The 15,809-nt window shown below is 41.0% G+C and overlaps 1 protein-coding gene across 1 annotated transcript in view; it reads left to right on the top strand.

Annotated features, from left to right (window-relative positions):
- Window positions 1-6,500: 6,500 nt before the first annotated feature.
- Window positions 6,501-15,809, top strand: part of MYBPH (myosin binding protein H) — a 94,345-nt gene continuing 85,036 nt past the window's right edge. Inside the window, exon 1 of the mRNA XM_077481112.1 lies at window positions 6,501-6,846. Within this exon, the coding sequence (XP_077337238.1) occupies window positions 6,552-6,846 (295 nt within the window). The 5' untranslated portion in view covers window positions 6,501-6,551. The remainder of the gene's footprint in view (window positions 6,847-15,809) is intronic.

Genomic DNA, 15,809 nt, shown 5'->3' with positions numbered 1-15,809 from the left:
TCATTACAACTGTGGAAATCCCATGTCAATAAAGTCTTACCACATTACAAGGAAACGTATCAGAACAGGGGTTGCCCCAAAAAATACATGAAAGTGTGGTCTAAGTGGCTGGCTGATGCCTCCACAGTGACTACAGATTAACATGTCCGGGATGTCATCCTGAGGGAAGATGGGAGTGTGGATGGGGAGGGCCCCCTGGCATTGCTCCACTTCAATGTCTTGGTTTTTTTAGTGTTACCAATCCTATATGCCTAGTTCAATTATTCTGGTGCCCCTTGCGGCCCGACTACAGAAATTGGTCCTAAGTTGTTATATGGAGCGGGAGCCAACTTAGCACTAAGTTAGTGATTGTTGTTGTGGATGTGCTACAGGTGTCGATTATTCTGTTAGAATCACTTGACGACCCCTGCGTGGGTCTAACCATAACAATGTGGCATGTCACAGTTTTTTTTTTTTTTTTGTTGAATGTTCGTTTGTCTGTCTAAAACTCAATAAAAAACATTTTCAAAAAAAAAAAAAAAAGTACAATATCTTTTTAACCACTTGCTACCCAGGCCAATTCTGACATATCTGTCCTACATGTAATAATCATATTTTTTTTGCTAGAAAATTACACAGAACCCGCAAACATTATATATGTTTTTTTTTTTTAGCAGAGACCCGAGTAAATAGATACCTAACATGTCACGCTTCAAAATTGTGCACGCTCGTAGAATGGCGGCAAACTTCGATACTTAAAAATCTCCATAGGCGATGCTTACATTTGTAGCGGCGGGCTCCTGAAGAGAACGCGCTATGTGTTTTCAAAATGTAACTTTACCCAAACTACAGTTTGGTTTGGGTCTATTCGTCTAAATTTGACTTCTGTGTCAGTCTGACTGGACTGTGAGATGTTCAGCCTGGCTGCAGGGGGCACTGTCTCTGGTGGCAGGCATGGAACTATGGTCTGGTTGGGCGCTTAAGTTACTCTCTTTCAAAGTCAGGTCAGTGGGAGTGGCCCTCTCGCTGTGCCCTCTGGGAGAGGGTATTTAAGGTGAGGACGTCACGTGATTAGGGGTTCCGGTCCAGTATGAAGTGCTGATTACATGGTCCTGGTCTTCCTGACCAGCCCCCAGGAAAGCTATGGCCTGGGGTGCGGTTCCACCTGACTTTGATGCCTTGGGGCTGGCTAGCCCAAGGCATGGAAACTAAGGAAGGATTCTGAGGTGGATGGGTGTTGTCTCCAGTCCGGGAGAGACTGATTGGACTTTGAGCATTCCAGGGGAGGACTCTTTAGAAGAACACCACAAGTGAGTTTGGCTTTCTTAACAAGAGCCTTGAAGGGCTGAAGTAACCGAGAGAATCCGGTTGTGGATATCGCCAAGCAGGCTGAAAGATCCAGGTATCCTACAAGTTTTCTACAGCTTAGTTTCCTACGTGTTCTGCAACAACATCTGTGACAAAGACTTTGTTCCTGAGTAAGCACCTTGTTGGCTGCTAGGCCTTGTGAGAGAGGGACTGTCCAACCTGAGTGCTCATCCAGCTGCGAATGGCTATTCTCTGGATGCAGTCAAAGTAAGCAAATTCTTTAACGTTTATAGACTTTGACATTGAGAGTACCTGAATTCCTTCCCAACCCTCTGATCCCAAGTTAAACGACTGTTCAATGGTTGAAGTTTGCAAATAAAACCCATTCAAGTGGTATCAGTCTCAAGTTACTGGGCCATCTACCACGGGACATCCCCTAGACGTGCAACAAGAAGAAGCAGAGGGTAACGGTAAGCCCAAAAATAACCAGCAGCTTCTTCGGGGGGGTTAGTGCTACACATTTTTTTTACAGGTTACCAGTTTTGAGTTACAGAGGAGGTCTAGTGCTAGAATTATTGCTCTCGCTCTAACGTTTATGGCAATACCTCACATGTATGGTTTTAACGCCGTTTACATATGTGGCCGCGACTTACGTATGTGTTTGCTTTTGTGCGCGAGCACGCGGGAACAGAGACGCTTTACATTTTTTATTTATTTTTTATTCTTAATTTTACTTTTATTTTTCTATTTTGACACTTTCTTTTTACATTTATTTTTTTTGATCACTTTTATTCCCATTGCAAAGAATGTAAACATCCCTAATAGGAATGGTTTTTGACAGGTCCTCTTTACAGCGAGATATGGGGGTAAAAAAAAAAAAGACCTGGCTTCTCAGCCAGCCAATGCAGAGGCTGGGGTGACGTCATAACATTGCGCCCGGCCTCCGAATGATCATAGAGACTTCGGGGATCATCTGGCCTGCCAAAAATCTCTATGGTCAGCATCCGAGGCCATTCGGTTCCTTGTCCGGTTTGCAGATGGCAGGGACGAGTTGGGAGGCATCGGAGGGCAGTGGGAGGGGTGGGGGGAAGTCCCCTCCCGCTACCTGTAAGAACAATCAAGCGGCTGAACAGCTGCTATGATAATTCATGTTTTGAAGGGAATCATCGGTTCTAACGCCCGGTTCACACTGCGAGAACCCTGCGAATCAACTGCGAGTTTCCGCATCGCACCTGACACGCACAGCAGTTCACACTGCCATATGCAAATTGTTGGGGAGTGTCATTATATGTTAATGACATCCCCATTTCAGCTCGCATATCGCACTGCAAACTGACAGTTCGGACAGGAATAGGATCGCATATGTGTGAACACGCATGCGATCCGATTCTGGTCCGAACAGAAAAAAGGGTCCTGTACGTGTTTGGACTGAATTTGGACTGAATGTTCCTATCTCTTTATCGCCATCACATTGGGGGGCGGTAGGGCAATTGGTAGTGTAAGAATCTGCTGCCCTCTCCTGTTAGCTGCTAATACCACAGTGTTATGTATAATTATGAATTAACACTTCCTGTCCAGGAGAAACGCTTTCAAAACCCCAGGAAGTAAAGAGAGAGACAGAGAATTGAACCACATGGCCTTATAAACACAGGGGCTCATTTTTCTGCTGTATTTTCACCCAGATCAGAAGTAAAGACTATTATGCAAGTATTCCTATGTTCCAATAATTCAACTGTAGCTGCCCATAGCTTCTTGAGTGTGTTTCTGAATCTTAGTGATAGATAATCTCTGTCCTATTGCTATTATCTCACATGCACAGTGCCAGATAGCTAGTTCTGTGCTACTGTATGTATGTAGTGGTCACCTTCCCGTATATTAGTATGGGTACCTGTTTTTTGCAATATAGTATATATGCAGCGCCTGATATTCCAGTAAACCCGGTCTCTTCTAGTCTGGAATTTGATAGATAGTTTTAGCTTATTGCATGTCAGATTAGAAACTACTAAGGAGAGACTAATGCGTAGAGTAGATAGGCTGTCTCTGATTTCCAGTGCCTCACCACTACTGCTGGTGAGAAGCTCCATTCCAGGCTGGTTGGATAACAGTTGGAGGATCTCCCCAAGACTGCTGATCTTGTCTTCAATTCTCCAACACAAACACAGGTGCCGCATCATCCTCAGGATCCCCTGGAACTGGACTTTGCTGCAACATTCATCTGGAGGTATCTCTATTAACTACTTCCCACCTGGCCTATGTATATATACAGCCGGGTGGGAGATCTCTCCTTCTGACTGGATGTTCCTGAACGTTCTTCAGAAGGAGGGGGATCACGTGCGCGCGTTCCCGTGCAGCGGTGTGATCCCGATGCGCTTGTGTCACCCGGACACGGTGCATCTCAGATCAGCAGGGGGGGCTCTGTGATTGGCCCTCCTGATCACATAACGGCCGTGTCCAATCACAGCCATCATGTGATGTAAACAAACAGCCAGTAGCTAGGCATTCGGCTCTCCTCTCCTCACATGGAAGTCGACGCTAAGGAGAGGAGAGAGGATCACTGCAGCCAGCTGGTGATCAGTGAGTATGAGCTGTTTTTTACAGCTTTTTACTCACTGATCACCAACCTAGTGTAAACACACATGTCCCCAAATAATAAAAACATATGTCCCCCACATATGTCCCACTAAAATCACATGTCCCAATGATTATCTGCACATATATGTCCGTGATCACCTGCACACATCTGTACAAGATCATTTGCATACATATCTCTGTGATCACACAAACCAATTATTATACACTTAATGGAATTTTTTTTACTAAAAACATGTGGCTTAAAATTATGACAAAATTAGATTTTATTGGATTTCTTTTAAAATAGAAAGAAGAAAATATTGTTTTATTTTACAAATTTCTGCTATTTTTTCGCTTATATCGAAAAAAATAAATAAAAAACAGAGAATAAATACCACCAAAATAAAGCTCTATTTGTGCAAACAAAATGTTAAAAATTTAATTTGGGTACAGCGTAGCATGACCGCGCAATTGTCACTGAAATTGCGAGAGAGCTGAAAGCTGAAAATTGGGCTGGGAAGGAAGGGGGCGAAAGTGGCCAGTATTGTAGTGGTTAAAAACTATATATACTCGGGTACTTGTTTGTACAATGGATGTTTGTACTATTATTAATATCTTCTTATTTACCATTATTTAAAGCCTGTATTACTTGCGTGCATCTATACAGTTTTGGTTAATGTTATACGCGGCATCCAATTACCCTGATAAGACTACTGGTTGATTTCCCAGGAAGGGAATCCCCTCTGTTCACAAACCCACTCTTCCACTTAGTGAAGTTTCTGGTCCCCTTATTTACTTACAGGATTAGCACATTATCCTATTTGGAGAGGATCATTTGTCATAACACCCCCCCCCCCCCAAAAAAAGAGGTCTACAGTAAGCTGCAATATATAGCTTTTTTATTATTGCACTTGGTTATCGTTGTAGATTTAAAGTGCATCTATAGCCAATTTTGTTTTTTTACTTTTGGAGAGCTTAGTGAAATATTGAATCCCCTCTCAGACTATTATTGCAGTCTATTGCCCTACTAGGCAGATTAACTCTCGGTATTAATCTTTGTAAATGGCAGAACGTTATGAGAAATACAAATTAAATGGCTGTCACTAGAACAAGAAGAGAGGAAAAATCTTGAAATGGGATCATCAACTCCAGTGATAACTTAAAGTGATTGTAAAGTCTTGTTTATTTTGCTTTAAAAATAACAAACATGTTATACTTACCTGCTCTGTGCAGTGGATTTGCACAGAGCAGCCTCTTCTTTGGCCCCTCTTCGCTGCTCCTGCCCCCACCCTCCTGTTGAGTGTCCCCACAGCAAGCAGCTTGCTATTAAGGCACATGAGCCGAGCCACACTCCATGTCTGAATGGACACTGGGAGCTGTGGCTCGGCCCCACCCACCTTTCTCTCCTAATTGGCTGACTGATTTTGATTAACAGCAGCGGGAGCCAATGGCACCACGCTGCTGTCTCAGCCAATGTGGAGGTGAGTCCCGGGCAGCTGAGACACTCATGCAACATCGCTGGATAGAGAGGGGACTCAGGTAAGTATAAGGGAGGCTGCTGCACATAGAATGCATTAAGATAAAAAAAACATTCTGCCTTTACAACCCCTTTAATAATTGTAAATTCCCCCCCCCCCCCCCCCCACCTTGCAAAGGTTTTCTCTCATTTCCTGTTGTGTCTCCAGGGCAAGACAAGGGAAGGAAAGTCTCCCAAATAAGTCACCAACAGCACAAAAAACACAAAACATTGTGTTGATCTCAGAACAAACCTTTAAAATTAGCAGATGATTGTAATTCTTTTGAATCATTTTTGTGAATGACATATTACATGGCCACAGATACAATTTAAAGAGGAAGTAAACCCTGATGGGTTAACTTCCTCTTTGATTCCCTGCTAAGGTAAAGCATAATGGACTACTATGCATCGCATAGTAGTCCATTATGTATCATTATGTATCACTTACCTGACACAGGAGCATCCATCTTCTCGGTGGGTCTCGCTGCTCCGCCACTGTCATTCGACGAAGCCGCGATGACGTCACTCCCGCGCATGCACATGGGAGCCTCCACTTGCGGCATATCGCCGCTGACAGTGGCTCGCTCAGTGTGCCTGCGCCGCTGTCTACGGAGCATGCGCCGTAGACAGCGGTGCCTGTCTTTCGGCAAATATCTCATAAACCGTGTAGGTTTAGGAGATATTTCTTAAACCTACAGGTAAGCCTTAATCTAGGCTTACCTGTAGGTCAAAGTGTGTTGTAAGGGTTTACAACCACTTTAAGAAAGCCATAATGATTATTAAGTAATATTTAATTAACTCACCCTCTCATATCCATCTGTATGGGTAACATACTGTACATAAATATTCATGTGCATCTAAATAACCACACATAGACACTATTATATTTGTATAGGGGAATAGGAATATTTATTAGGATACCACGAAATATAAAAGGCACACATGTCAGACACCCACACAGTAGAAGAGAGGTAAGAGCTGTCCACACTCAAAACTTGTCAGGTTTAGAGTATGGTTATTTTTGTCCTCAGAAGCTGAGTGCCCCAATGCTTTAAATATACAGAGGCAGTTCCTAAAAAACAGATGGTATAATGCCTGACAGGAGGCTATATAAATCAGAAGGACAGTACAATTTTACTGCCATAGTGAACTAAAGAGCAGGGAAAGAGGTGCAGCCATGCCAGCAAAAGTTCCAATTAAAAAGTCCCCAGCTAAAGCTGCAGCAGCTAAGGCACCTGAACCGCCAAAGCCCGCTGAACCAGTTGTGGAATCTAAACCCCCAGCTCCTGAAAACCCCCCAGTCCCTGAAACTCCAGCTCCGGAAGCCCCTGCACCAGAAGCTGCGGCTCCAGCTCCAGAAGCCCCTGCTCCAGCTGCTGAGACCCCTGCACCGGCTCCTGAAGCCCCTGCACCAGAACCCGAGGCTAAACCAGTAGAGGAAAAAGCACCAGAGCCACCTCAGCCAAAAGACGGTAAGTGACTTCTTGTTATATATTGTTATATCAATATATATAATAGTAATACTGTAATTATCAAGCTGTAGTGGTCTGACGTACGAATGATATTTGGAGAAATAAGAATGTGTAATGTATTCAAGCCATATTATTGAAATATAATAGCATTAATTTGTAAAAAAAAAACAATAATAATAAAAATTAAAAATATATCTTTATATCTATATCTATCTATCTATCTATCTATCTATCTATCTATCTATCTATCTATCTATATATATATATATATATATATATATATATATATATATATATATATATACATATAATCTATACATTATATACAGGTACTCCTCAATTAACAACCAGGTTCTGTTGCAACGACCAGGTCATTAAACAAATTGGTTGTTAAACGAGGAGCCACAAGTAATCAATATTTTAAGCATCCTTAACAATTGTACTGTATTGTGAAAAAAAGGTCTAAACACAAAACTCCAGCTCAATAAAATTGTTTTAATTTGTATGAGTACAGAACACAAACAAAAATTCTGTACTGTACTGTACAATACAATGATGTATAGCATGTTGTTCGGGTGGGGAGAGCTGGTCGTAAGTCCAAGTGGTCGATAAACAGGTAAGTCGTTAAACGAGGAGTATCTGTGTGTGTGTGTGTGTATATATATATGTGTGTATATATGTGTGTGTATATATGTGTGTATATATATATATATATATATATATGTTTACTAAAGACAAATAGGCTGCTCACTATGCAAAGGAACTTGTACTTTTTCCAGAGCTTAGTAAATGAGGTGAAGCTCTGCTGACTTCCATCATCCAATCATGTGCAAGCAAAAATGCAATTTTTTTTCTTATTATTCCTTGCATGTGTCAGTTATTCTTTACAAAGTGAAACTATACCACATTCAATAAGCTCTGGGGGGGGGGGGGGGGGGGGATTCCTCTGCAAAGCCCAACTTCCCTTGCCAAATGAATAGCCTATTTGTATTTAGTAAATCAACCCCATAGGGTATAAGAGTACCTGGCTAATCTACAAAGAGGAGTTCTGATGACATGATTGACAGGGGTATACTCCTATTATGTAATTATTATACAGGATTTATATAGCGCCAGCAGTTTGTGCAGTGCTTTACAATAAAAGGGGGGGGGGGGGACAGTACAATTACAATTCAGTTCAATAAAGAAGGAATAGCAGGGCCCTGCTCGTGAAGCTTACATTCTTAAATGGAATGAAAATGAGCTTCTGTAGGTCAAACCCTAGTAACTACATTTTAACGATCAAGAAACTATCAAGAAAAGATAATAATTAAGAAGAAATGTCAATGGCAATGATTAGGCATAATAAGGAAACTACAGATAAAGATTGCTGTAGAAGCAGCTATGCTATATCATTATTGGCAACATCTAAGCAAAGAGCAGGGCCAAGAACTCTTAACCGATGAGCCCATACTCATTCTATGCAGAAAGGCGATTTCAATCAAACCTACCAAAACTGTTGACTTGTCACTGCTGGTTACTCGGCAATGTCAGCATTCGTTTAAAAAGTAAATTGAATTCCCATGTTACACAGTCTACTCTATTACACTGTTGTCTTGCTGCACATGCGACAGAATCTCTTTAGTAGTACATACACTTATTTAATAAGACAGTGCTAAGAGCATTGAGAATGTGCAAAGTACTGTAACCTCTATCAGATAATCTGTTTTGCATTCAGCAGGCTATTAAGAACAAAGAATATGATTGCAAAGGGTTACAGCAGTTTGCCATTTGTCAAAAAAGTCAGACTGCAGTCTGGCATTGCATTGTGTGTGGCCATGCAGCATGTTTTCCTATTATCTGCCCTGGCATGTGAAGTGACAGGTGGGGCTGACCTTGTCATGGCATCCGTGGTCATTTTTCAGAAAAGAAAATAGCTTTACACATAAGGGTTTATGAAGTATGTTTGTACAGTTTGTGTCTTTACATGTGTATTAGGGGAAATATGTTACATTTCTGTAGTATAAAAGTTAAATTTTCATTCAACATCCTAGAATATGCAAAGAATAAAATTTATTACATTCATTGGGACTGCTAATAGAAAAAATGATCCATATTTCCATGGATTATGTTGGCAGTCTTTGGAATTATCTCCTTATATAAAGAGGATATAAAGAAAACAGGTTCAAAAAAGCATTAAACATCAATGGTAAACATGAGTTCTAACCATCCAACATCAGTCATTTACCAGCCATAGACAGAGATGAAGCTGCTGAACTGTGACATGTTACTGGTCAGAATTTCTGTTTGTTGTATCTCACGAGCCTGTGCGTTGTAAATTATAGAACTGTATGGTAAAACAACAAACGCATCTGAAGCCCAAAACATTGCAATGCACGCAATAAGAAACCTATGCAATGTCTTTAGGTGCTTTTTTTTTTAGTCTTTTTTTTTTTATTAATAATATTTCTATAGTGCTTTTCTCCCTTGCATTCAAAGCACTTTATCTGCTGTTGGGGCAGATGGTGAGGCCGCCATCTTGAGTGAACTAAAGGCAAACCTTTTTTTTTTATTTGGATGGAGTGGAGAGGGATTAGAACACCTGTCGGTTTTTATTGCTGTCCATTCCCCTGTTAAAACGGAGTTACAGGCATATTTTTACCTCCCCGCCATGGTGGGTAGCCAACAGCGCTGTACCCTGGAAAGAGGAACAAGTGGGCTTCAGAAGCCCGCACTAATGATGGGGGCGCGCTCGCTGGGGGCTACAAAGTACGTTCATGTGAATACTTATGTATGCAGTCTCAACTGCTGTTACATTCGGTGAAGAAGCTTTTGTTATTGACCATGCCTCAGACCATTCTGCTGTATCAATAGTACGACCCAAATCATTTTCCCATTTGACAACATATGTATGAGGGTGAAGGTGTATCCGGTTGAGTGAGCAATTGGGAATAGAGTGTTGAAATCATTCAGTGTGGAGCTTTCAAAGAAATTTTTCGAACAATAATAGTTTATATAATAGTCTAGTCCAGTGTTTCTCCTCAAGGCGCCCCAACAGGTCATGTTTTCAGGCTTACCATTATTTTGCTCAGATGATTTGATCAGTTTCACTGCCTTAGTAATTATTACAGCCGTTCCATCTGAGGGAAATCCGGAAGACATGATCAGTTGGGGCGCCTTGAGGACTAGAGCTGAGAAACACTGGTCTAGTCTCATAGTCACAGTCTTTGTGTTTAGAAAAGGGGTGTCAAAAATTCTAATTTGTAAATAACAAAATAATTCAGATTGAGGAAGCCCACAGGACTTACATAAATCTGGAAGGGGTAATATTGATCTATCTGGGACCAAATTGTGTAGGCATGAAATACCAGCCTTTGACCAGGCTCGGAAGGTCGTGGGGAAAGTCCACGCTGGATAAAAGGACCAGATTTTTGTGGAATGAAAGAAGTGGGTTATGCAAAGATTATAAACCATACGTAGTTCTATGTATTTCTCATATTGATAAAGAATGTTTAGTGATCGGGTTCAAAAGGGTCTTACGATCCTTTGGACGTAACCATAGTATATTTGATATCGGGAAAGGGTCGCAGTCCACTGCTTCTATTGCAACCCAGAGAGGGGTTTCAGTAGTAGCTTGATATTCTGATAGTTGTGCCACTTGAGCAGTCTTATAATATGTCATGAAATTAGGAAAACCCAAACCACCCCGAAATTAGGGGAGATATAAGGTTTCTTTAGGCAATCTTGGTTTAATCCGTCCCCAAGTGAATTGTATCGCTCTCTGTATAATTCTTAAAACATAAGCCGGGATAGATATCGGGAGAACTCTAAATACTGTAGATATAAAAATTTTGGAAGAATGGTCATTTTGATTAAGTTGATTTTCCTGAACCAGGAAAGTGGGATAGATGACCATCTTGACAATAAATTTGTGGTTTGTTTCAATAAAGCTGGATAATTGGCTGGAAATAGACCTTTGTAATTTGCGGTGAGCTGAATACCTAAGTAAGGGAGACTGTGTGTAGTCCATTTAAAAAGGAAATGCATCTTTAACAGTGCAAAATTCTTTATTAGATAAAGAAATGTTCAATGCTTAACTTTAAGACCTGAAGTAGCTGAAAACCTGTTAAGAGTGTTCATAAGATTGGGGATAGAGATCTGTGGGGAGGATAAGAATAGAAGAATATAATTCACAAATAAACATAGTTTATGATGATACACGCCCAGTTCCATACCTGTGATAGAAGGTTCAGTCTTAATTCGGCAGAATATTTTAAACCCCCCAAAAAAGTAATACATTGCAGCTTACTAATCATTAGATATTAGTTTTTCTTTTTTTTAGGCTTTTTTCCTTCAATTATCCCCTGGTAATCTGGTCAGTAACACACCTCCTGTATTGAGCTGCAATGTGCACGAGCCCTTAGAGTGCTCCTATTTTGGATGAATGAGCACAAGGGCAACTTTGGACAACAGCATTTCTAGTCTGGGGGTAGTGGAGTGTTATATGTACTAGCATATTTAGATACACTAACAAATGGAACTCAAACTCCCGCTCACACCTTTTAAGCAGTTACAGCAATCATTTTTTTTTCTTTTGAGATTATGGTTTACATAAATAAGTAAACGCTGAGCATTGTAAGCACCCCTTGTCAGTGGTAAATGGTTTGTCTCAACCAAATAACTGTTACATCTGCAGGACAGTTTGTTCTGTATATAAAAACAACAGCCTTAACCACTTGCCGACCGGGCCGTAGCCGAAAGATGGCTACAGTGCAGTTGGCTTATTCTGGGAGGGCGTCCATGGACATCCTCCCAGAATGTTGCTCTCATGCGCCCTCAGGAGTGCGCTCCCAGAAACATCCGTGACGCTGGTAGCGGCCATTTACCACGTGAACACTCCGTCAAATGAAGGAGCGATCACTTGTAAACAAGCCGGCGTAATGTCATGACGCTGGTTCCTCCCTCCCCTCTGTGTACCGATCTGTACAGTGCACGGGGAGAGGGGGAGAGGGGAGAGATCATTTGTAGCAGCGCTGTGGGCTGGATCTGTAGTGCCCACAGTGCTGCTCAGTGCAAATACTCTGCCAACACTCTGCCATACTCTGCCAACACTCTGCCAATACTCTGAAATACCTACCAATATTCTGAAATACTTGCCAATACTCTACAATACTCACTAATACTCGCCACTACTCTGCAAAACTCTGCTAATATTCTGCCAATACTCTGAAATACTCGCCAATATTCTGAAATGCTTGCCAATACTCTACAATACTTGCGAATACCCGCCAATACTCCGAAATACTCGCCACTACTCACCACTACTCTGCAATACTCTACCAATACTCTGCCAATACTCTACCAATACTCTGCCAATACTTGCCAATACTCTGCAATAAGCTTTAACAGCAACAAAGATTTTTTTTTTAATTGATTTTTTTTTACCAAATTTTAAGTCTTTTTTGATTTATATATTTAAATGATTAAATACCACCAAAAGAAAGCTCTATTTGTGTGAAAAAGGAGACAAAAAATTCTTATGGGTACAGTGTTGCATTACTGAGTAATTGTCATTCAAAGTAAGAAACCCCAAAAAAAATGAAAATTGATCTGGTTAGGAAGGGGGTTTAAGTGCCCAGTGGTCAAGTGGTTAATAGCCAGATCACCAGGTGAAAATAAAGAAAAGAAAACCATAAAAATAAGACTAAGGCAGCCATCATATCTAAGAATTGGTAAACTGCAATATAATAAATGTTTGCTTTTGGGAATAATACTGCTTTAATGCATTCCCTGCATCAAGGTAAAACATGTCCCAGTGATAGTATTGCCCTCTCACTCCCCTAATACTTAGTCCTATCTCGGTCTAGTGCTGTGCCCCTCTTTAGCAGCGCTGAACTCTCTCCTCACTGGACACAGAGACAGCAGCAGAAGCCATTGGTCTATGGATGCACACAGCCCAGCTCAGGAGGGAGCTTCCACGTGTGCCCCCATAGATAACGGTTTGCCATGGTGGTGCATGCAGTAGAGGAGGAGCCTAGAGCACTGGCAGGGAACCCCAGAAAAGTAGGATTGGGCTGTTCAGTGCAATACTATTGCACAGACCAGGTAAGTATTGACATTTTAGTAAGATCTTAACCATCTTAAACACAAACTTCTCCTGTATGAAAGCTGTGTGAGCTGTAAAAGTATATAATTAAGTGTAGAGTTTGCTATCAGTTTTCCTTGTCAGGGAACCTAAAGCCCCATACACACTACAAGCATACCCCACGTTTAAGTACGCAATGGGTATTTATTTACTAAAGCTGGAAAGTGCAAAATCTGGCTCACTTCTGCATAGAAACCAATGAGCTTCTAACCCCAGATTGTTAAATTAAGCTTTGGTAATAAAACCTGGAAGCTGGTTTCTATGCAGAAGTGAGCCTGATATTGCATTTTCCAGTTTTAGTAAATAAACCCCATTGTGTACTTAAAAGTGGGGTATGCCTGTATTAGATTTTCTGCTGGTTTTTTCCTTCAGATTTACCAAAACCATATAATATGAGGTCAAACCTTAGGCGTTTCAATGTGTATGCATTCAGGCATGCCATTGCACTACATGGTTTTGGTAAATCTGAAGACAAAAAATCTGCAGAAAATCTGATAGTGTGTATGGGGCTTTAGAGATAAAATTCGGCAAATTATGAAATGGCAGTACATGTACCCCAGTGAGAAAATGGTTAACTAAGGGGCCATGGACCAACAGAGAAAATAGGATATTTCTATTGAATTCTTAGTAGTATGCTTCACTCAAGTGTGGTAACAGTAGTCTGTCACACTCATTTTATTAATTTAGTCATATGATTTACTGATTAGGCCTCATGCACACGGACGCTTTTACATCCGCTTTTTTGAGCGTTTTTTGCAGCTTAAAAACGCCTGTCCATGTTAGTCCATGGCTTCATGCCCACCTAGGCATTTTTGAGCTGCAAATGGCATAGGCGTTTTTAAGCTGTAAAAAAAACCCAGGACCAGTGCGTTCCGTGGCGCGGAGCTAGAGCTGTAAAAACGCGAATCGCGGTAAAACGCGCACAAACGCGCAAAAACGCGCATAAACACACAACATATTTTCTTTGTTTTCTGAGTGCTATAGCCAAGAGATGTGTTTCTTTAAAAACGCTACTTAACGCTAACGCTAAAAACGCGCAAAAACGCCAATGCAAAACACGGTAAAAATCGCGTTTTTAACGCCGATTTTTCCAGGCGTCGGAGCTAGCTTTGCAGCCAGTTTTTTAAAACGTCCATGTGCATGAGCACTTAGGATAGAAATTTTACCTAGAAATATCCTTCATAGAACACTTCATGACTTCCTGGTGTGTAGATTTGGAATGTGGGAGCCAGTAGGATACAGGAATCAGTTTACCAGCTAACCTCATTAGCGCACACACACCCTTCACACATCAATTATGTTTACATGTCTCGGGCCCGTCTGGAGGGATGCTGAGGATGCCATGCAAACATAGCAGTTGTGACTCCTTACATTGACAAGCCAGCCAAATGCACGTGTGGAGGGATGCCAAGGTTGCTGTACAAATCTAGTTGATGGGTGTACTGCTAATGAAGTCAGCTGGTAAATAGCTTCCTGTGTCTTACCGCTTCTCACATCCTAAATCTACACCAGGAAGTTTTCTATGAACACAACAGAGGCTAAGGTAAGGCCCTGTTCTAAAGATCAAAAAGAGCTTTTATTTATTTGCAACCAAGGTAAATTATCAGAAGATTGGTACATAGGGGAGCTGGATTTTAGGGGGAAAAAAGGTTAACTTAGCCTTGAATGCAGAAAAAGTTTGACGGAAGATTTTCATTGTATATTCCGATCATGTGTATGCCCCATTGGACTTTTTACATTGAAAATTCTAACGTACCTAGAAATAGAACATATTCTATATTTTTCTGGAAAACCGCTCGTCTGTATACTGTTCCCGATGAACTAAAAACTACGCATGCTCTGAAGCAAGTACGAGATGGAAGCTATTGGCTACTGGCTATTTAACTTCCTTTTTCCAGTCCCGTCATACGCGTTGTACGTCACCGCGTTCTTGACAGTCGGACTTTGGTGTGATCATGTGTACGCACGACAGTTTGAGCGGAATTCCGTCAGAATAAACGCTGAAGGTTTTTCCGATCATGTGTACAGGGGATAACAGATTCCTCTAGCCACACAAATGAGGTGAATGGAGGAATCCCTCCACCATGACATTGTTTTCTGTCATTGGCACCCGCAGCTGTCAGACACACTGATAACCAACTGCATCTGATTGGCTGTAGCCACTAACTGACAAAGGTTTTCAAAAATGTCCCTTTGATCAGCCGAATTTTGTTTGGCCAGCTTTACCTTTTTCCAGCATATCATCCAACCACCTTAGTTTTAAAAGGAGCATACTGATTTGCTTGACAAATGTAACAAATGGTGAATTCCTGAGTGATATGAAAGACTCTTTTTCATTATCGAACACGATCAATCAGCAATCATTCCATTTTCTCTATAGAAAGGGAATAGTTATTTCAATGTCTGGTCACCACAGGCTAATGTGCTTTCTGCTCATGTATGGCTATTTAAGAGCTGGAAAGGAAGGAGAAATAGCAGATCGGCATAATAATAAAAAAAGTTTTAAAATTTTGTTTAACCACTTGCTTACTGGACACTTAAACCCCCCTCCTGCCCAGACCAATTTTTAGCTTTCAGGGCTGACGCACTTTGAATGACAATTATGCAGCCATATAACATTGTACCCAAATGAAATTTTTATCATTTGTTTCCCACAAATAGAGCTTTCTTTTAATGGTATTTAATCACTTATAAAAATCCAAAAAAGTTGCGCTCAAGAAAATAATAAATGTAATAAATGTAATAAATTTTAATCACTGCTAGGATTTTTATTTTTTGCTAAACAAACAAAAAAAGATGGGACATGTTGAAAAAAAAAATCATGTTTCATAGTTTGTTA

Source organism: Lithobates pipiens, unplaced genomic scaffold (assembly GCF_037356315.1).
Source record: "Lithobates pipiens isolate NorthernLeopardFrog02 unplaced genomic scaffold, aLitPip1_a1.2 Scaffold_16, whole genome shotgun sequence".
Taxonomy (NCBI): Eukaryota; Metazoa; Chordata; class Amphibia; order Anura; family Ranidae; genus Lithobates; species Lithobates pipiens.
Note: the sequence above shows the minus strand (reverse complement) of the source record. Positions and strands in the feature narration are given on the sequence as shown.